The sequence below is a fragment of the Hemiscyllium ocellatum genome, chromosome 9, assembly GCF_020745735.1.
Source record: "Hemiscyllium ocellatum isolate sHemOce1 chromosome 9, sHemOce1.pat.X.cur, whole genome shotgun sequence".
NCBI classification, from domain to species: domain Eukaryota; kingdom Metazoa; phylum Chordata; class Chondrichthyes; order Orectolobiformes; family Hemiscylliidae; genus Hemiscyllium; species Hemiscyllium ocellatum.
Window position 1 is genome coordinate 96,163,385 of NC_083409.1, and position 21,595 is coordinate 96,184,979.

Sequence of the window (21,595 nt, forward strand, 5' to 3'; positions counted from 1 at the left end):
TCAGAGTTAATGTTTTGGGTCCAGTGACCCTGCCTCAGACTTATGCTATATGTGCAATCTGTTTTTTTTAAATATTCTTTATGAAGAGTTCCTTTCTATGTCTTGTAATGACTTTGCATAGATTAGATTAGATTAGATTACTTACAGTGTGGAAACAGGCCCTTCGGCCCTACAAGTCCACACCGACCCGCCGAAGCGCAACCCACCCATACATTTACCCCTTACCTAACATTACAGGCAATTCACCTGACCCGCACATCTTTGCACTGTGGGAGGAAACCGGAGCACCCGGAGGAAACCCACGCAGACACGGGGAGAACGTGCAAACTCCACACAGTCAGTCGCCGGAGTCAGGAATTGAACCCGGGTCTCAGGTGCTGTGAGACAGCAGTGCTAACCACTGTGCCACCGTGCCGCCCACGGCAGGTGATCAAGATGAACAGTAAATTCACTATCTGGTGTGTAGAGAGTCATACTAATGAAGAAGATTCCCAGGATTTATCACTGGCCTGCTAAGTTTACAGTACTCAGTGAGATAATTAGGCTCAGTATCATTGGACTCGGTTTAGAGAAAGGAGGCTTCTATTCGGAGGAGAGTAAAAAATGGTTGAGTTGGGATGTTATTTGAGTGAATAGCTTGGCTCAAACACAATGAATGACAATTGGATGACCACAGCAGTGGATAGGTCTAGAACCTGAATCATAGCATTAACAGAAGTCAGAATGGCACGGATTTTTCTCCCTATCTTTTACTTCTCATATACATATTGGATAAAACTCAGCACAGATGAAATGCTATCTTGTCCCATATGAAAATATGTTGTGCTCATTTGAATGGCAAGAGTCAATAAAATCCAAGTAATCCAGGAACACAGACATACACCCAACAAAAAGAACTGATATGCTTAAACTCAAAATGTGCTACTTCAATTAATTACCACAATTTGAAATATTACATTTTAAAAACACAGGTAGCATAATTAGTTTGAAAACAGATTACAAAGATGCAATTTAATTAATCTGTGATCGATCTGACATTCACTCATTCTCAACTAAATTTGTAACTTGTTTGTGCTTAAGTGTATGAAAAACACTACCTCAGATGACTATAGAAAATATTTGTTAGATGCAGCATTTTCTCTCCTTCGGCTTTCTCTTCTGAAGACAGTGATATACTTGCAGTTCGACAGGTTTAAAGGACAAATGTGAACTAGCTATTCAACTTTGAACCATTATGGACACTAAGTCTACTTCTGCTTCTATGCCTTATATAAAGGTTAAAACAATTTCTTCAGCTTGTCTGGATCAGTGAAGGCCACAGGACAAGCAAACTAATTCTGGGAATATGGTACAGTAAGCCACCCAAGTGCTTGGGAGGTTACAGTGTTTCAGGGGTGAAGAGGAGAAGGAACCTCCAAAGAAATGTGGTGATACACCAGACAGTATAGTGAAAAGAATTTACTCACAGTATTCTCTAGAAAAAGAGAAAATGAGAAACCAAGTGGTTGAGTGACCAGACCAGTGCCAGGGTTCAGGACAGCTGGTTTGGGCTGGTAGGAGGGTGTACAGCACAAACTGTACACCTCTATGACTCTATTAATTTACAATATCTGGTTGGCATGGGCAAGTTGGACCAAAAGGCTTGACTTTGACTGGTAGGAGGATGATCAAGTCATTATGTTTTATGTATATACTAATGACACAGGCAAGACAATGAAGGTTCTACACAGTCAATGAGGAACTGTGTACCAAATTAGCAGCAGAACCTCCAAGATCATAATTATCTGAGTCAAACGCAAACTAGTGTGGAACAAATCAGATGACAGAGAGAAATGTGTGGCTCAAAGACTGTTGTAAGAGAAGTGAAGTGGATTCCAATTTGTGGGGCACTGGTACAAGTACTAGGGAAACAGAGCTCTGCACATGAACTGTCCTGGGGCTGGCTTTCTTGTCAATCTCATAACTGGGAAAGTAGAGAGGATTAAAGTGAATAGTGGGGCAATTAATCTAATTTGGAAATATGCAGCTAATCAAAGAGCACAGCCAAAATCAAAAAGAGTACTGATATGAGAAATAACAAACAGACGATGACAGGAAGGAAGAAAGTATGAATCTAAGACTAGAACACTAGAATTTACAAAAAGACAGCAAAAGCATAAAACTAAATGCTCTGTATTTAAATGTGCACAGCGTTTGAAACACAACAGGTGGATCAAGAAATGAATAAGTTCAACCTGACAGCCATGGCTGCAAAATGACATAGATCCCCAGTGGAGGGGTTGCTCTGTTAGTTAAATGATGGTGTTAGCACAATAGATGAGATGACCCAAGTTCAGGAAACTTGGAATGTGAAAATAGTTTAGAATGAGAAATGATAAAAAGGCAAAATGTCACACATGTAGGAGCAGGGCACACTATAGAGTGGGGTATAAAAAGGGAGAAATAAAGAGACTTTGTCAGAAAGGCATGATAATCATGGGAGATTTTAATCCACGTAGCAACCGGAAAGTCAAACAGGCCTAGAAAATGGGTCCATACAATGTTCAAGACTTTCTTCAACCAGTATGTTCTGGTGTCAGACAGCAAGCTATACTAGACTTGGTATTATGCAATGAGCTAGAATTAGGTAATAATCTTGTAGTGAAGGCATACCTAGGTAGTAGATTTGTACATGGGTACATTTCATATTCAGTTTGAGAGAGAAGAATGGGTTCAAGTCCTTGTTTTTAAAACTTAAAATAAGGACAATTATGAGGGCATGAAAGCACAGCTAGTTAAAGTAATTTGGCAATTAGGTTAAGAGGATAGATCAATAGACATGCAGTGACAGACATTTAAAACGATACTTTAGAATATACAGAATAGATATTTATATTATCTACAGCCACGGACAAGGTGCCAGAAGACTGGAGGGTGGCTAATGTTGTGACTTTATTTCAGAAAGCCTACAAGGAGAAGTCTGGAAACTATATACCAGTGAATCTAACATCAGTGGTGGGTAGGAGGAGATTCTGAGAGATAGGATTTAATGTATTTGGAGAGGCAACTGAATAGTTTTGAATAGTCAGCATGGCTTTGGTGAGGGAATTTATGTTCCACAAACTTAATTGGGTCTTTTGAGGAAGTAATTAAAGATAGAGAAAGGCAGAACAACAGATGTTGTCTACATGAATCTTAGTAAAGCCTTTGACAAGGGTCTGCATGGTAGACTGGTTAGTAAAGTTAGACCACAGACGAGACAGGGAGAGCTTGCAAAGTGGATACAAAATTGTCTTGACAATAAGAGATAGAAGATGGTGATGGAGGGCTGTTTTTCAGACTAGAGAACTGAGTAGCAATGTTCTGAAGGGATCAATGATGGATCCTGTTGTTTGCCATTTATGTAGATTATTTGGATGAGAATTTAGGAAGCATGGTTAGTTGTGGATGAAAAGAAAAACAGTAATATAGTGGACAGTGTAATCTTAGATAACTTCAACAAATAGATCCTTGATCAATTGGACCAATGAGTTGAGCAGTGGCAGATGGAATTTAATTTGGATTTGTGTAAGGTATTGCATTTTGGCAAGACAAACAAGGTCAGAAACTTATACAGTTAATGGTAATGCAGTTACAGCCCTGAGTAGTGTTGTCAAACAGAGAAACATAGGAGTTCAGGTGCATAGTTCTTTGAAAGTTGCATCCCATGTAGACAGGGTGGTTAAGACGACATTTAGCACACTTGTCCTTCATTGCTCAGACCATTGAGTATAGGAGTTGGGATGTCATGTTGAGGATGGATAGGATATTTGTGAGGCCACTTTTGAAGTATTGTGCACAGTTCTGGTCACCTTGCTACTAGGAAGGATATTACTAAATTAAAGAGGGTTCAGAAAACGATTTACCAGTATGTTGGCAGGAACTGAGGGTTTGAGTTATAAAGGAGAGGCTGGATAGTGAAGACACGTTCACTGGAGCATAGGAGGTTGAGGGGTGATTGTATATAAGTTTATAAAATCATGAGAGGCATAGAAAAGGTGAATGGCTAAAAGGTTTTTAGGTTTGAACTCCCCTACCTAAGGAAAAGACCTATTCACCTTACCTATGCCCCTCATGATTTATTAAGTATCTACAAGATCACTAGGCAAAAGTGAGGACTACAGATGCTGGAAATCAGAGCCTAGATTAGAGTGGTGCTAGAAGAGCACGGCAGGTCAGGCAGCATCAGAGGAGTAAAAACATCGCCGTTTTGGGTGATAGCCCTTCATTAGGATTGAAGGCAGGGAGACTCCAGGGTGGAGAGCTCCCTGCCTGCTCCCTGAAGAGCTTTTGCCCGAAACGTCAATTTTCCTCCTCCTCCGATGCTGCCTGACCTGCCGTGCTTTTCCAGCACCACTCTAGTCTACAAGATTATCCCTAGTTCAAATTTAGGGGGCATAGTTTTAAGGTGAGGGAGAAAGATTTAAAAGGGAGCTGAGGGACAACTTTTTGTTTTAAAAAGCACAGAAGGAGGTTCATACATTCAGTGAACTGCCAGAGGATGTGGCAGATGCAGGTACAACATGTAAAAGACATTTGTACAGGTACAAGAATGGAGTATTAGAGATTTACAGCACAGGAGCAAGCCTTTTGGTCCAAATTGCCCATGTCAACCAGATATTGTAAACTAATAGGGTCATAGAGATGTACAGCACAGAAACAGACCCGTCGGTCCAACTTGTCCATGCCAAACAGATATCCCAACCCAATCTAGTCCCACCCACCAGCACCCTGCCCATATCCTTCCAAATCCTTCCTATTTATATACCTATCCAAATGCCTTTTCAATGTTGCAATTGTACTAGCCTCCACAACTTCCTCTGGCAGCTCATTCCATACACTTACCACCCTCTGGGTGAAACAATTACCTCTTAGGTCTCTTATATCTTTCCGCTCTCACCCTAAACCTATGCCCTCCAGTTCTGGACTCCCCCACCCCAGGGAAAAGGCTTTGTCTATTTATCCTATCCATGCCCCTCATGATTTTATAAACCTCTATACAGGTCACCCCTTCAGCCTCCGATGCTCAAGGGAAAACAGCCGCAGCATGTTCAACTACTCCCTTTGGCTCCAACCCTGGCAACATACTTGCAAATCTTTTCTGAACCCTTTCCAGTTTCACAACATCCTTCCAGAACTGCAGGTAATATGGTAAAAACAATGATCGCAGATGCTGAAAACCAGATTCTGGATTAGTGGTGCTGGAAGAGCACAGCAGTTCAGGCAGCATTCGAGGACTGTAAAAATCGATGTTTCGGGCAAAAGCCCTTCATCAGGAATAAAGGCAGAGAGCCTGAAGCATGGAGAGATAAGCTAGAGGAGGGTGGGGGTGGGGAGAAAGTAGCATAGAGTACAATAGGTGAGTGGGGGAGGGGATGAAGGTGATAGGTTGGGGGTGGGGGAAGGGTGGAAAAGAAGATAGACAGGCAGGACAAGTCATGGGGACAGTGCTGAGTTGGAAGTTTGGAACTAGGGTGAGGTGAAGGAAGGGGAAATGAGGAAACTGTTGATGTCCACATTGATGCCCTGGGGTTGAAGTGTTCCGAGATGGAAGATGAGGCGTTCTTCTCCAGGCGTCTGGTGGCAAGAGAGCAGCGATGAAGGAGGCCCAGGACCTCGGCAGAGTGGGAGGGGGAGTTGAAATGTTGGATCACAGGGCGGTGTGGTTGATTGGTGCGGGTGTCCCGGAGATGTTCCCTAAAGCGCTCTGATAGGAGGCGTCCAGTCTCCCCAATGTAGAGGAGACCGCATCAGGAGCAACAGACACAATAAATGATATTGGTGGATGTGCAGGTAAACCTTTGATGGATGTGGAAAGCTCCTTTAGGTCCTTGGATGGAGGTCAGGGAGGAGGTGGAAGCGCAGGTTTTGCAGTTCCTGCGGTGGCAGGGGAAGATGCCAGGATGGGAGGGTGGGTTGTAGGGGGGCGTGGACCTGACCAGGTAGTCATGGAGAGAACGGTCTTTGCGGAAGGCAAAACGGGGTGGGGAGGGAAATATATCTCTGGTGGTGGGGTCTTTTTGGAGGTGGGGGAAATGTTGGCAGATGATTTGGTTTATGCGAATGTTGGTAGGGTGGAAGGTGTGCACCAGGGGCATTCTGTCCTTGTTACGATTGGAGGGGTGGGGTCTGAGGGCAGAGGTGCGGGATGTGGATGAGATGTGTTGGAGAGCATCTTTAACCATGTGGGAAGGGAAATTGCGGTCTCTAAAGGAGGAGGCCATTTGGTGTGTTCTGTGGTGGAACTGGTCCTCCTGGGAGCAGATACGGCAGAGGCAGAGGAATTGGGAACACGGGATGGCATTTTTGCAAGAAGTTGGGTGGGAAGAGGTGTAATCCAGGTAGCTGTGGGAGTCGGTGGGTTTGTAAAAAATGTCAGTGTCAAGTCGGTCATCATTAATGGAGATGGAGGGGTCCAGGAAGGGAAGGGAGGTGTCAGAGATGGCCCAGGGTGGAATGTGTTGGTGAAGTTGATGAATTGCTCCACATCCTCGTGGGAACACGAGGTGGCGCCAATGCAGCCATCAATGTAGCAGAGGAAGATGTGGGGAGTGGTGCCGGTATAATTACAGAAGATGGACTGTTCTACGTAGCCAAAGATACAGGCATAGATGGGGTGAGTACCAGTTCGGCCAAACGAATGAGTCAGTAGAAGGGTACTGTTGGGGACATTGGGAGAGGACAAAACAGAGGGCTTGGAGGCCCTGGTCATGGCAGATGGAGGTGTAGAGTGATTGGATATCCACGGTGAAGATGAGGCGTTGGGAGCCAGGGAAACGGAAGTCTTGGAGGAGGTAGAGGGCGTGGGTGGTGTCTCGAACGTATGTGGGGAGTTCCTGGAGTAGGGGGATAGGACAGTGTCGAAGTAGGTAGAGAGGAGTTCAGTGGGGCAGGAGCATGCTGAGACAATGGGTCGGCCAGGGTGGTCAGGCTTGTGGATCTTGGGAAGGAGGTAGAACCGGGCAGTGCGTGGTTCCTGGACTATGAGGTTGGAAGCTGTGGATGGTAGATCTCCTGAGGTGATGAGGTTCTGTATGGTCTGGGAAATTATGGTTTGGTGATGGGAGGTGCGGTCATGGTCGAGGGTGCAGTAGATAGAGATGTCATTGAGTTGGCGTTTGGCTTCAGTGGTGTGGAGGTCAGTGCTCCAGATTACCAGTGCCCCCCCCTTATCCGCTGGCTTGATGGTGAGGTTGGGATTGGAGCAGCGGGATTGGAGGGTGGCACGTTGTGAGGGTGAGGGGTTGGAGTGGGGGGGGGGGGTGTAGACAGGTTGAGGCAGTTAATGTCCAGGTGGCAGCTGGAAATGAAGAGGTGGAGGGCAGGTAATATGCCAGCGTGGGTGTTCAGGTGGATGCAGCGTGTTGGAGGTGGGCGAAGGGGTCCTCGGAAGTTGGGCGGGAGTATTGATTGTGAAAGTAAGCTTGGAGGCGGAGGCTGCGGAAGAAGTGTTTGACGTCACAGCGTATATTAAATTCATTGATGCATGGACGGAGGGGATGAAGGTGAGTCCTTTGCTGAGGACTGATCGTTCATCCTCAGTGAGGGGAAGGTCTGGAGCGATCGTGAAAACTCGGCAGGGCTGGGAACTGGGATCTAGTGGGGTGTGGAGCTGGGAGTGGGGGCGGAGCCAGTAACTGGAGTGGGTGTGATGGTGGGGGGTTTGAGAGTGGAGTCATGAGCAGGGGTAGTGTTCCCCTCAGGGTTCTGGGGGCCGGGAATGGTGACAGTGGAATCTGTGGGGTGGGGGGGCGGCGTGTCAGCAGAATGCAGGTGAGTGGCGTTGGTGGGGGCGGAAGTGGTGGCAGACACGGCAGTAGGGGTGGCAGAAATCATGAGCGTGTGACATCAGCGATGATGTGAGGGGCGGAAGTGGTGTCACATGTGATGCATGAGGAATTGAGAGGGGCGGAAGTTGTTGTGGGAGTGGCCATGATGGGGGCAGAAGTGACATCAATCATCGTGGGGTTGGCAGCTGCACCAGCCGCATGGCTAATGGCATCCGAGCAGTTCCAGAGGCTGGGGGAATCTTCTGGAATGTTTGAGGAGTGCTGGTTATGGATGTGGGTAGATAAAAGTTTGTTGTACTTACAGTTTTTGATGTTTGAGATGGAGTTGAAATACTGTTTGTTGAGAGTATAAATTCTCCAGAGGATATAGTACAGAGTGGGTCCTTTTCAATTCTGAGAGAGTGTGGCCCTCAACTGAGGCAGGGCTGACTGTAGAGAGGGTAGGTGCCGGCGCATTGCTGCCAGCGTGCAGCGGAGGATCTTGAAGGAGAACCGTTGCTGGTGTTTTTGAATCTGTAGTTTGTACTGTTCGGGTCCGAACTCTGCTGGTTTAAAGATGGTCCAGAGTCTGTGTGGGATGAGTTGATTACGGAGGCAGGCACTGAGGAAGCAAATGTGGCTGTGGTAGCAAGTTTGTCTTAGGACATGGTTGAAGAGCTTCAGGGCAGAGGAAATGACCTGGGAGTTGCAGTGGGAGAGGGACTCCCTGAGATTCTTGTAGAGAGAGGAGGAAAACTTCTTCAAGCAAGTAATATTCCAACAGTGGCCTAACCAATGTCCTGGACAGCTGCAACATGACCTCCCAACTCCTGTACTCAGTAATCTGACCAATAAAAGGAAAGCATACCAAGCATGCATTCTTCACTATCCTATCTATTTGCGACTCCACTTTCAAGGAGCTATGAACCTGCACTCCAAGGTCTCTTTGTTCAGCAACACTCCCTAGGACCTTACCATTAAGTGTATAAGTCCTACTAAGATTTGCTTTCTCAAAATGCAGCACCTCACACTTATCTAAATTAAACTCCATCTGCCATTTCTTAGCCCATTGGCCCAGCTGATCAAGATCCCGTTGTAATCGGAGGTAACCTTCTTCACTGTCCACTACACCTCCAATTCGGGTGTCATCTGCAAACTTACTAACTATACCTCTTATGCTCATATCCAAATCATTTATATAAATGATGAAAAGTAGAGGGCCCAGCACCGATCATTGTGACACTCCACTGGCTACAGGCTTCCAGTCTAAAAAACAACCCTTCACCACCACCCTCCGTCTTCTACCTTTAAGCCAGTTCTATATCCAAATGGCTAGTTCTCTCTGTATTTCATGAGATCTAACCTTACTAACCAGTCTCCCATGGGCAACCTTGTTGAATGCCTTACTTGTCCATATAGATCACATCTACCGCTCTGCTCTCATCAATCCTCTTTGTAACTTCCTCAAAAAAAACTCAATCAAGTTTTTGAGACATGATTTCCCATGCACAAAGCCATGTTGACTATCCATAATCAGTCCTTGCCTTTCCAAATACATCTACACCCTGTCCCTCAGTATTCCCTCCAGCAACTTGCCCTCTCTCGACATCCTGATGAAGGGCTTATGCCCGAAACGTCGATTCTCCTGCTCCTTGGATGCTGCCTGACCTGCTGTGCTTTAACCAGCAACACATTTTCAGCTCTCCTGACATCAGGCTCACTGGTCTCTAGTTCACTGGCTTGTCCTTACTGCATTTCTTAAACAGTGGCAACAGCAACCTCCAGTTTTCCGGCACCTCACCTGTGACTATCGATGATACAAATATCTCAGTAAGAGGCCCAATTTGTCAGCACTTGGGCCACATGCCTCTGAACTCTTCCTATTCATATACCAATCCAGATGCCTTTTAAAATACTGTAATTGAACCAGCCTCCACCATTTCCTCTGGTAGCTCATTCTATGCAAGCGCCACCCTCTGTGAAAAAGCTGTACAAGGTTTAGAGGAATATGAGGCAAATTGAGGCACGTGGGACTAGTTAAGTTTGGGAAACTTGATTGGTCAAATTTGTCCACACCAAAGGGTCAGTTTCTGTCTGTATGACTCCACAATTTTAAAGGAAAATGTCAAGGGTAGGAACTATTATCCATGGTTACATGATACAACAGATATTCCAGAAGCAGCAATACATGATACTCAGCAAATTGTTGGAGCGGCAGCTTACAAGGGCCCAAATCTTGATGGACTACATCCTCAGGTGTTAATAAATGGTCAGTGAGATGGTTGATGTATTGGTTTCAATTTTCCAAAACTCACTTGTTTCAGGGACAGTCCTACAAGATTTTGAATACAGGAGTTGCATTCACTAAAAAGATAGAAAGCAGGAAACTACAGGCTGGTTAGCTTAATATTAGCAAATATAGGGGAAATGTTAGAAATCATTGTTACATAAGTTATGAAAGAGTATTTGATAACTTCAAGGTAACGGAGTAGAGTCAACATGGTTCTGTAAAGGGGAAAACATTTTTGACATGATTGGAGTTCTCTGAGGTGGTAACGTGCTGTAGATAAGTGGGGAGGCAGCAGATGCATTTTACTTAGAATTCTAGAAGGCATTGATAAGGTGCCACATCAAAAAGGTAATTACAGATTTTTTGAAAATCCTAGTCGGGGTAACAATATTTGGCATGGATAGAAAATGGGTTGGCTAAGAGGAAGCAGAGAGTAAGCATAAATTGGTCTTTTTCAAGTTGGCAAGACGTCTCGAGCAGTAGCAAAACTCAGACCACAAATATTTGTAATTTATATAAATTGCTTTGGATGGAGTGAGGGAAGGTATGATTATCAATTTGCTGATGACACAAAGATAGATAGGGATACAAGTTGCAAAGATTATACAATGTGTTTACAAAATATATTGATAGGTTATCTGAGTGGACAAAGATGTAGTAAATGAAATATGTGGTAAAATGTGAACCTATCCATTTTGGTAGAATGAGTGAAAAAGATTACATAATGGGGAGAGAGATTATAGAGCTGTGAAATGCAGAGGAATCTGGGGATCTATGTGCAGGAATCACAAAAAAGATTAGTATACAGGTACAGCAAATGACTAGGAAAGCTAATAGAAGATCACTATTATCATGAAAGGAACTTAATATAAAATTAGGAAAAATAAGTTATATTTCAGTTACATAAGGCACTGATTAGATTTCACCTGGAATACAGTGCAGTATTGATCACCACCTTGTGGTGAAGACAATTCAAACAAAGTTTACGTAACTCATACCTGAAATGAGCAAGTTGCCTTATGGAGGAAAGCTTGGACAGGCTAGCCTATAAGGAGTTTAGAAGAGGGACAGGTGACTTGATTGAAACATAAAACCCTTGAAGATTCTTGACAGAATAGATTTGAAGAGAATATTTCCTCCAATCAGCGAATCTAGAAATAGGTATCTCTGTTTAAAACTAGTGATGCGCATTCAAAACAGATTAGGTAAACCCTTTACTCTTCGATGTTTGAACGGTCTTTGCAACTCTGCTTCCATCAGCTTTTCAGTATTCTTGCAATTTCACTTAGCAATACTAAGCAATGTTGCTTCTTCTAAAAGCTTTCAGTGAAAGTGCGTGTTAGGGCTATTAAATACTTAAACCAAATTTAGGTTTCAAAATTTTGTCAAGGAAGGCCATGTGGTGTAAACTGGAACCCCATCCATTCATCCCTGCCAGTCTTGTTTTGAATCCAGCATTAACTGACAGGACAATGAGCATCTCTATTCCAACAGTAGTTACAGATCTCAAAAGAAACAGGTTATTACAGTCACAATTCAATTCCCAGTGGACACATCCATAACACAAAGCTACTCTCAAATCCCACAAATTTACAGAAGTCATTTTAGTCAACCTGAGAAATAGAATTATTGCACCAATGTAACAATGAGTACTTCAGCAGATGGGGAAACAGCTATACAAAGAATTCAATTATGGAGGTGGAGGCTTCAAAACAAATTTGGATATTCACCTTAACTTCCTTTTCTAAAAGGATTTGAAAGCATCCGAAATAGGAAAATGTGAACAGTTTACTATACCCAATTATTGAACGTGCTGAAAAAAAAGTTATATAAGAAACTGATTTGTAACATTCTTGACCGGATAAATACTGCAGCTTGAAGACAAACTTTAACCACAATTGAATTGTGAGTGAATTTTAGACTACTCGTCGCAGTTTACTGATGTTGTTCTACTTTTAATTCCAGGTAATATAGCCTCTATTCATTTAAGCCAATGTTGACATGCAGTTTGTTATTGAATTTCCAATTGCTCAAAGTTTTATTAAAGTACCATTTCCAAATTCAGGACATCTACAAACTAATGCAAGAAACACATAGCAGAAGGACTCAACATGCCTCTCCTACAAATTATATTGCACACGTAAGCGAGCAACTACAATTCAGCTACTTAAAAAAGGTTTATAGCCTCTAATATTATTAAATCAATTTATCAAACAAATACACCATTACTGGTTGTTACAATTAGGTAGTTCTCACCACTATCTTATAAGTACTATTTTATCCAAAAATAAATGAGAATTCTGAAATCACAACTTCCACACAGTGCGTTAGATTTGTAAAATAGGAACACAATATATAAACATAACAGACATGTGCCGAAATTGGACATTTCATTAACTACGCTTCAGCAGATAGAAATGTTCTTTTAAATCAAAAACTGCTAAGTCAATGTAGGGTTATAAAATCGACGTTTCAGGCAAAAGCCCTTTAATCAGAAATTCATCAGCCATTCCTGATGAAGGGTTTTTGCCTGAAACGCCGATTTTCCTGCTCCTCAGATGCTGCCTGACCTGCTATGCTTTTCCAGCACCACTCTAATTTTGACTCTAATCTCCAGCAACTGCAGTACCCACTTCTGCTTAGGTAGTAGGCAGTTGTGTTGAAAAAGGTCTACTTTACCCCTTTACCGTATATGTAACGGATTTAAAACTGGAAATATTAGAGAGCTGAGAGTCAGTCTTTAAGCCCCTTTGTAATTCAGGCTAAACATCTCATTTATTTTACCTACTTGCCACTGACAGCATGGCATTCGGCAGCAAATAGTAATATGAACAATGCAGCATCTAGCACAGCTTGGAGATAACACCCAAAAAAAAAATCACTACCACTACTACAGAAGAAGCAAACAGTGGCAGCCACCTCTCTTTCCAGTGAAGGAAGGTTTAGGAGTACCAATATGCTCAGGACTGAGTAGCTGTGGCAATAAAAAATATTAAAAGCCTGCTAAAGAATTTTATAATTTTTTTCAACTGCCATTTAAAATCAAATTATGCAATACACTTACCTAATGTGGGGTGGGTGGGGGAAGAGAGAAATTTCATTTTACATAAAAGCAATCCTGTGACTTCTCAAGTAATATCAAAACTGTATCACAAAGTCTAAAAAGTGCAAGCATACATTATCTTATGATTAAAATCTAGAAGGTTCTGCTCAAATATACAAATTAACACAGTAAGCTATCCAACCCATCAAGCCTACTACACTCAATAAAATCTGACTGATCTGTTTTGTGCTTTGCATTTATATTTCCATATACCCCTAATTACCTTTGATGTCCTTGTTTATCTACCTCTTTAAAAAAAAATGAGTGTCACCTCAATCACCTTCTGAGGCAGGCATTCCACAGTCACACAAGCCACGGAAAGAGAAAAAAAATTAAATCTCTGCCTGAAATCAGCACTATACATTTTCCTTAAAAAGAAAGTGCCACTTCGTTCTGGACTTGCCAAAGAGGAAACATTCTATCCACACATACTCTGTTAGGACCATTCAGGATTTTATACAGTTCAATCAAGTCACACCTTGCACTTTTAACTGTCAGTGTAAACAGTCCAGTCTTCCAACTTTTCAACATAAAACAACATTATCATTGCATATATTTGTCTAGTAAACCTCCTATGTTTCCAACACATTTACATCCTACCTTAAATAAGGCGGCCAATACTATACACGGTTTGAAGATGCTGGTGTTGGACTGGGGTATACAAAGTTAAAAATCACAACACCAGGTTATAGTACAACAGGTTTAATTGGAAGCACTAGCTTTCAGAGCGCCGCTCCTTCATCACAACCACCTGATGGAGTGGCGCTCAGAAAGCTAGTGCTTCCAATTAAACCTGTTGGACTATAACCTGGTATCATGTGATTTTTAACTTAATACTACACACAATATTCAAATATGGTATCACTAATAGCCAATGTTATTCAAATGTGGTATCACTAATAGCCAATGTTATGCTTCAATTCTATCTTCTTTTCTATGCTCAATTCTTCTCATAATAAATTCTTCTCATCCTTCTTAATTACTTTCCACATCTACATACTACCTTCTTGTGACTCATAGGTAGACCCCACAGCACCTCAATTCTGCAATCCTTCTCTGTTTAAAGAAGGAATGCACATCTCCAAAATGCTTAGGAAAACATTTAATTATATGCTAATATTAAGTGGAAATTTACAAAAAAAAATTATGAAAACAATTTTTTTTTAAAAATTCATTCCTGGGATATGTATGGTTAGACCAACTTTTATTACTGAGAGGGCAGTTAAGAGTCAACCCTATTGCTGTGGGTCTGGAGTACCATGTGGGCCAGACCAAGGGAGTTTCCCTCCCTAAGGAACATTAGTTACCCAGATGGGTTTTTCTGACAGATAATCAACAGCATCATTAGACTCTTAATTCCAGGCTTTTATTGAATTTAAATTCTACCATCTGCCATGAAAGGATTTGAACAGAGGTCCCCAGAACATTAACCAGATCTCTATATTCATCATCCAGTGAACTCTGATTCTAGCCTTTGCACATCCAAGAGCAATAGAACTAGATGCGAGGAAGTTGAATATGATTTTGTGATATTTAAATGCTAATAAAGTTTAAAAGTATTAGGAAAATGACCACAACCTAAAAAAATTCACAAAGAGGAATCAGTACACACACAACAATTAGATAATCGAATAAAAGTCCACTATTGGTTGAAGGAAAAACATGAGGAGAATTCATTACTCGGTTTTGAATGCTGTGGTAACCTTATATAAGGTCATAACTGACAGGCCCTTGCTTTAAGACACAATCAAAGGCTCTCTCCGATTATGCTGCACAGGATCAGTACTACCAAGAAGTGTCAGCCGATTTCCAACCTTAAATTGCAGAACCGAAAGCCCTAGAAACAAGAGTGGCCAATTAAGCCAAGCTTCTATCAAACAAACACGGGAGTTTTAATGGCACAATGGTAGTGTCTCTGCCTGAGCCAGAGGCCTGGTTTCAAGCTCCATCTGCTTTAGAAATTTACTATAACCTGTCTGAATAGGTTGATTAAAAATATCTATATTTACCAAACAGTAAAAGCACTGCAATTAAACAATCACTAATACACAGCTGTTCAAAAAAAGCCTACTGTACAACTTTTGTGAATGCGACATTTTTGCCCACTCCACTTTCATACTTGTTCTTCTGAAATGTTCCGTCCCTTACTGGAATGAATTTATGCCAGTAGCTATTCTGTACCTCACCCAAGAGGCCACTTCTCATGCACAATACTAAACACCAAGAACTGGCAGAATATTTGTATTATGATTGGAAAGTGCACATGGGTTTTGTATTCACTAGTGGTCATTAAGCTAAAGAACTAGAAGCTAGCTATTTTTCACACCAATGTTCAGGCCTTTGGATTGGACCCAACTGGAGTAGTCTGCAGCCGTCCCAAAAGAGATCAGCTAATACAGATTAGCTTGAGAATCAAGTCAGGGATATATACACACAAACATTCAATCTAGGAGGGGTACGGCCTTTGGCCCTCCAAGCCTGCACTGATGCATTTTGCCCTTCCACATTAAAACTCTGTCTTCACCTACAGGATCCCTCTTCTCCCTTCCTATTCATGTATTCATCCAGGTGCTTTTGAATCTCCTACCACCTCCTCTGGCAGCATGTTCTAGGCACTCAGTACTCTTTATATGAAAAAAGTGTCATCCATTTTAAACCAATCAACCACCATCACCTCCTACCTCGCACCTGTGTCCCCTAGTAATTGACCCTTCCACCTCAGGAAAAAGCCTCATACTTTCCACGGTCATCCATGTCATTCACAATCTTATAAACTTCTATCAGGTCTTCTCTCAACCTCATGCATTCCAGGGAAAACATATCCAGTCTATCCAACCTTTCTTCATAAAAAAGGTCCCCATACCAGGCAACATCCTGGTAAACCTTTCCTGTGCCCTCTCCAAAGTATCCACATCTTTCTGGTAGTGTGGTGACCAGATGTATATGCGATATTCCAAGTGTGGCCTAACTTAAGTTCTATAAAGCTGCAGCATAACTTGTCTATCCTCATACTCAATGCCCTTCCAACGAAGATAAACATGCCACAAGCCTTTTTTGTTCCACCTTATCCACCTGCACTGTCACCTTCAGTGATCGTGCATCTGTACACCCACATCCTTCTGCATATCAATAGTCCTAAGAGTTCTGCCATTCACTGTATAATTTTCAGCTGTATTTGACTTTCCAAAATGCATCACTTCACATTTGTTTGGATTAAACTTCATTTGACATTTTTCTGCCATGTCTCTAACTGCTCTATATCCTGCTGTATCCTCTGACAATCCTCCACTATCTATAACTCCACCAATCTTTGTATCATCTGCAAACCTACTAATTAGACCAGTCAGCTTTCCCCCAAAAGCTGCAATGGAATTGATGGCCAAATCTTCTCCTTTTTGTGATGGAACATTCTATAATTCTATAAATACTATGGTGTTCGCCCTCATATTAAAATAACGTACATAAAGTTAACATTTTTCCTTAAAGATTCCACAAATGTTTGACTTAAAACCTAACTATAATTTAATTGATCATGGTCCATCTATTTGAATATCTCAGGCTTCTCTCCCACATACTTTAATAGCAACTATTGAGGCTGTAATTTACTATCAAAATCTAAATCCAGAAACAAAATTAAGTTTTCTGAAAATGAATTTGAAAATTATTTAAAATTCAGTCTACTGCTAGTATCCTAACTGCCCTCACCTCCCCTAACACTTGTACTGTCCTCAAAAACCTAATTTTGTTAAAGCTGTGCAAGTCTATACAGCAAGGAGATGACTTAGTGGTACCATCCACAGACAATTAATCCAGATGCTGAGGTAATGTCCTGGGGACCCAGATTTAATTTCTGACAAACATCAGAATGGTGGGTTACTTGGTTTGTGATTTTAAAAAGCATATTTTTGAGTTTGGCACATAAATTGAGTAACTGGAAACATGGATGATTTAGGAATGGTGGATAATAGGACCACAGTTGATTTGGTGGTGGGGCCAAAAAAAATGTTGTGCAAGAGCACTTTGTGATATGAAAAGAAAACAATAGACAAAAATCTGGAGCAAGGCTCTTGTGGCATAGTGGTAACATCCCTACCTTTCAGCCTGGAGACTTAGTTTCAAGTTCTGGAGCAGATTGTGAGGCGATCCCAATAGTCCAGAGTGGGAGAATGGTGGGTTTATTGGTTTATGACAAAAGCTCTTGTGGTACAGTAGTTGCATCCCTACCTCTGGGCCAGAAATCCTAGGTTTATAATACATAAATTGATTAAAAATATCTAACAAACAAATCTCAAGCAGGATGTCTCATACAAAACAAAAATGACCAGGAACTCCTATCCATTTTTTACCTCCCCACCCACTGCTAATAATCAATTGTAAAGTCTGCACAACTGACCAAGATGAGCTCAACTAACACCACACACTATACTTAACTGGTGTCTTATGTGCTGCCAAAATGTGAACTCTGCTTACCTACACAACCAATGCTAAATGCTTTAAAATTCATTTGAGGGGTTAGGGCAGCGAAGGCAAACCCCAATTGCCATCAGAAAGATGGTAGTGACCCAACTTCTTGAACCACTGCGTCCAGATGTTGAAGGTATACTATAGTGTTGTTCAGTTGGGAGTACATTTCTCAAATTCAACTCTTTTGTCCATGTCTGAAATAAAGATTATAATGAAGTCCAAGGCCGGATAATTCAGACAGAATGCGAATAGCACAAAGTGCCATTTAGTAATGTTGTCAAGACACCTTACTGATGACTGAGGGCAGACTGGTGGAGAATCAATGCCCAGATTAGTTTTGTTCTACTTTTGATGACATGTCCATTCCTAATCAATCAGATAGATTCCACTGCTGCAAATAGACTGATGTGTTAAAAGAAAAAGATGTAACACGTAAACTGCTGCTTAACTGCACAGATTAAATCACAATTCACTACAAAGTGAAAATAAATCATTTCTCTCTAGGCTTGATTTTAATTTTTAATTTTTAATTATAGTCTTAGTGAATTCACCTTAAATATGAAACAAGACTAAAGTAAGATAAAAGCAAAGTACAACTAATGCTGGAGATATAAAATAAACAAAATACTAAAGAAATTCAGCACATCTGGTAGCAATGGACTGAACAAAATACTCACATTTCAAGTCTGCTATGTCTATTTTTTGGAATGTTAATGCAATACAAACCAGTCAGATTAGAAATATTCATCAGCATTTATATTTATACATAGAATTCAAATTCTGCTCATCAACTCAAGCTTATCCAAAAAAAATAAATCAGCCGTTGAATGCTGTTTTTAAACTTATTTAACACTTTTCGAATTGGGCAATCCTTCAGTCTATATTCTAATTTATCTTCAATATCAACATAGATTGTTTGTTTTAGTTTATGGGTCTCCTTCCTGGAGCAATTTAGATACGTTCAACCATATTTCCTGGAGTACTTATGTTCTCTCGGGTGCAGTGCCTATTCTACATTAATGTACGGCACGTCCGAAAAAAGCAAATGAAATGTTCACCTTTTTCACTTAAAATAATGGAGTCTCAGTTCCCATACGCAGGTTTCTTCCCTATTCGGACATACCGTGCTTCGACACTTTAAACTGCATTTTAAACACCCTGTACCAACTTCCTGAAATCGTTCTGGCCTCCAAAGTGTAGAATATTTTGAGGACGTGGAGGGGCAGACATTTTAAAATTAGCGGGTTTGTCAACATCCATTATATCAGGTTTACAATAAAAATCAAGAGAAATAAATATTTTGAGCTTATGTCAGGAAGCACAAGTGATTGGTTCATTTGCTGTACTGGAACTTATGAAAAGTAGTTAAATGGCCACAGTCCCTACGTTACGGCCAATGGAGAAAAGAGACAGTCGCTCGGAACAACTCGGTTGAGAGGTACGATGTAATATTTTCACGACAATTAAGACACTTGCTGAGAGAAAAGTCGTGGGATATAGAAATATCAAGTGGCTCTGCCATTTCAGCGTTTAATTATACGAATAGGATATAACATAACACACATAATCCGATCGAACAAGTGACGGTTTTGGAAGCTGCAAATCAAATGGAGTTCAAGGGAATCCATTAAAAAGACGTGTCGTGCAGGTAAAACGTACAGGTATTGCTTTGGTGAGCGCGTTATGGAGTCTTCCCACAAACATGTACTGCTGAGGGGGGAGGGCGGGGTTGGAAAAAGGAGAATAACAGTGACAGAAATCCCTCAAACTGGTCTGGATCTTTCTGTCACTCACTCAAATCTCCAAATTACATTCGATGATCTGAGAGAGAGACACACACACACACAGTGAGAGGGGAGAGCTGACAGACACGCAGATCTCTCCCTCTCCCACAGCCACGTACCGAGTGCATTGTTCCAACAGCAAAGGAGGGCTCCTCCTGCCAGTAACAAACACCGACACAATAATTATATTTTTTTTAAAAAACCCAGAGAGGACCGGCTGCCAACCGAATCCACCGCCTTAAACAAAAACTACCACAGAATGATCGAGATCTCCCCCGTGGTGGAGGTGGCGAGACGGTGAAGAGAGAGAGAGAGACAATAAAAAAGACTGCCCAACTTTCCTCGCAGGTGTAAGCGGCGCTTTACAATAATAAAATAGCACAGGACCGAGCTGCCCGAGAAGGAAACACACACACAACAGAACAAATGCACCTTCCCCAACACCCCACCCTCCCCTCGCCAACCGGAGCGGTTGGGAGAGGAAAAAAAATTAAACTCCGGGAGGGGGGGGGGGCGCACGCAGGCTTCCCCCGAATCCCGGGGGCTGTCAGCTCGGTGTGGATCCTGAGGTGAGGGGGTAAATTGTGAGGAGGAGGAGGGTGGGGTGGTTAGAGAGGAGGGGGGGGGCTGGTTAGAGCGGGGGGGGAAAGCCGGCCATCGCCGCCGCCAACCGTCACCCCCCTCGCGTGACAACAAAAAAATAACAACAATCGACATCATCACAAACAAAAAAAAGAGGGAAAATAAAATTCCTCACTTACCCAGAGCTCCGTCCCCCAATGCATGGTTGCCGGCTCGTTCCTTTTATCCCGAATTCGTCTCGCTTTCCCTCCCTAAGTCTGTGTGTGTGTGTTGCTCTTTTTCAAAGCCGCCCCCTTCAGCTCCAGCAGCAACTGCCTCCTCGCTCCTCGTCCTTCTCTCCAGGCGAACGCGGTGGAAGCCGGGATGCTGGAGGACTCAGGTTGGAGACGGAGACGCTCGCCCGCGATCGATCCCTCGCTAACTGAGCCGCAGGAGGCACTGATTCACACCCAGGGCTGGGTTACCCACGCTCATTTACTCTGCACACAGTGATTCAGACGGGCAGGGCAGGGATTGGGGGGGTTGGCTGTTGCAATCACACACAAAACAAAAAAAAACCCAGTCTCTTTTGCATTTTTCGCCCAGCTCTGCGCGAAAGAAAAGCGCCAGTTTTATTTGCAGGAGCACGTTATGTTAAATGAGCCTTTGTTCTTACGCGGAGTGCCGTGTTGTACACGACGGCACAATGCAACAAAATACGTTGCAGACCTGTCACCACTTATCCCCTCACTGTTGTTTTAAAACAGGTTCGCGATTAACTGCAAAAGTGCTCAGGAGGCCAGGCAGCATCTGTGGAGAATGAAAAGAGAGTAATGACCTTTCATCAGAACAGCGAAAAAATCCTAATGTTCTAGGTATTTAATTAAAATGAAAAGGTAAGAGGGAATGAACAAAGAGAAACGTATGTGATTAGGTGCGGGGCTGAAGAAATTAAATGCAACGATTAAGCCCTGGATAGTTTGATAGAGTAAATCACACGGAGGAGTAATAAGCCGATTCAAAAATGATAAATACTGGGTAGGTGGAAAACCTGGCGCCGTATGTGTGATTGCACACAGATAGCAGTTACCTCACTCCACAAGAGAGAGACAATTGCACAAGCGAAACCATTTCTATATGTTGTAACCCTCTTGGGATTACATCCAACACCTCATAAATGCAAGAACACTGATACAGATTGCTTTGAAGATTAATACAGGTTATTTATTTTAAAACCATTCTACATTTCATCGGCATATCCAGAAACACCTGATGAAGGAGCAGCGCTTCGAAAGCTAGTGCTTCCAAATAAATCTGTTGGACTACAACCTGGTGCTGTGTGATTTTTAACTTTGTACACCCCAGTCCAACACCTGCATCAGGGTAGTTTTAGGGGATAGTTTATTCCCGGGAATGGAGACTGAGAGATCAAGGAAACTGCCCAAATGGATGATGGTGAAAATTATAGAGGGGTGGAAATTGAACACTTAAGGTCCTAGCGAGAGATCGAAGCAACACCTAAACAGTCCTGTGTACCAGAAAAAAAGGGGTTGTGAGAGGGGTCAGCTCTGATCCAGAGTCATCTAGGCTCGAAACGTTAGCTTGC

General features: G+C 42.3%; 1 protein-coding gene across 2 annotated transcripts in view; it reads right to left on the reverse strand.

Annotated features, from left to right (window-relative positions):
- The window catches only part of fnbp1l (formin binding protein 1-like), a 198,671-nt gene extending 178,247 nt beyond the window's left edge, over nucleotides 1–20,424 (reverse strand). For both annotated transcript variants that reach the window (XM_060830590.1, XM_060830589.1), the window contains exon 1: nucleotides 20,190–20,424. In XM_060830590.1, the coding sequence (XP_060686573.1) occupies nucleotides 20,190–20,213 (24 nt within the window). In that variant the 5' untranslated portion in view covers nucleotides 20,214–20,424. The remainder of the gene's footprint in view (nucleotides 1–20,189) is intronic.
- Nucleotides 20,425–21,595: the final 1,171 nt, after the last annotated feature.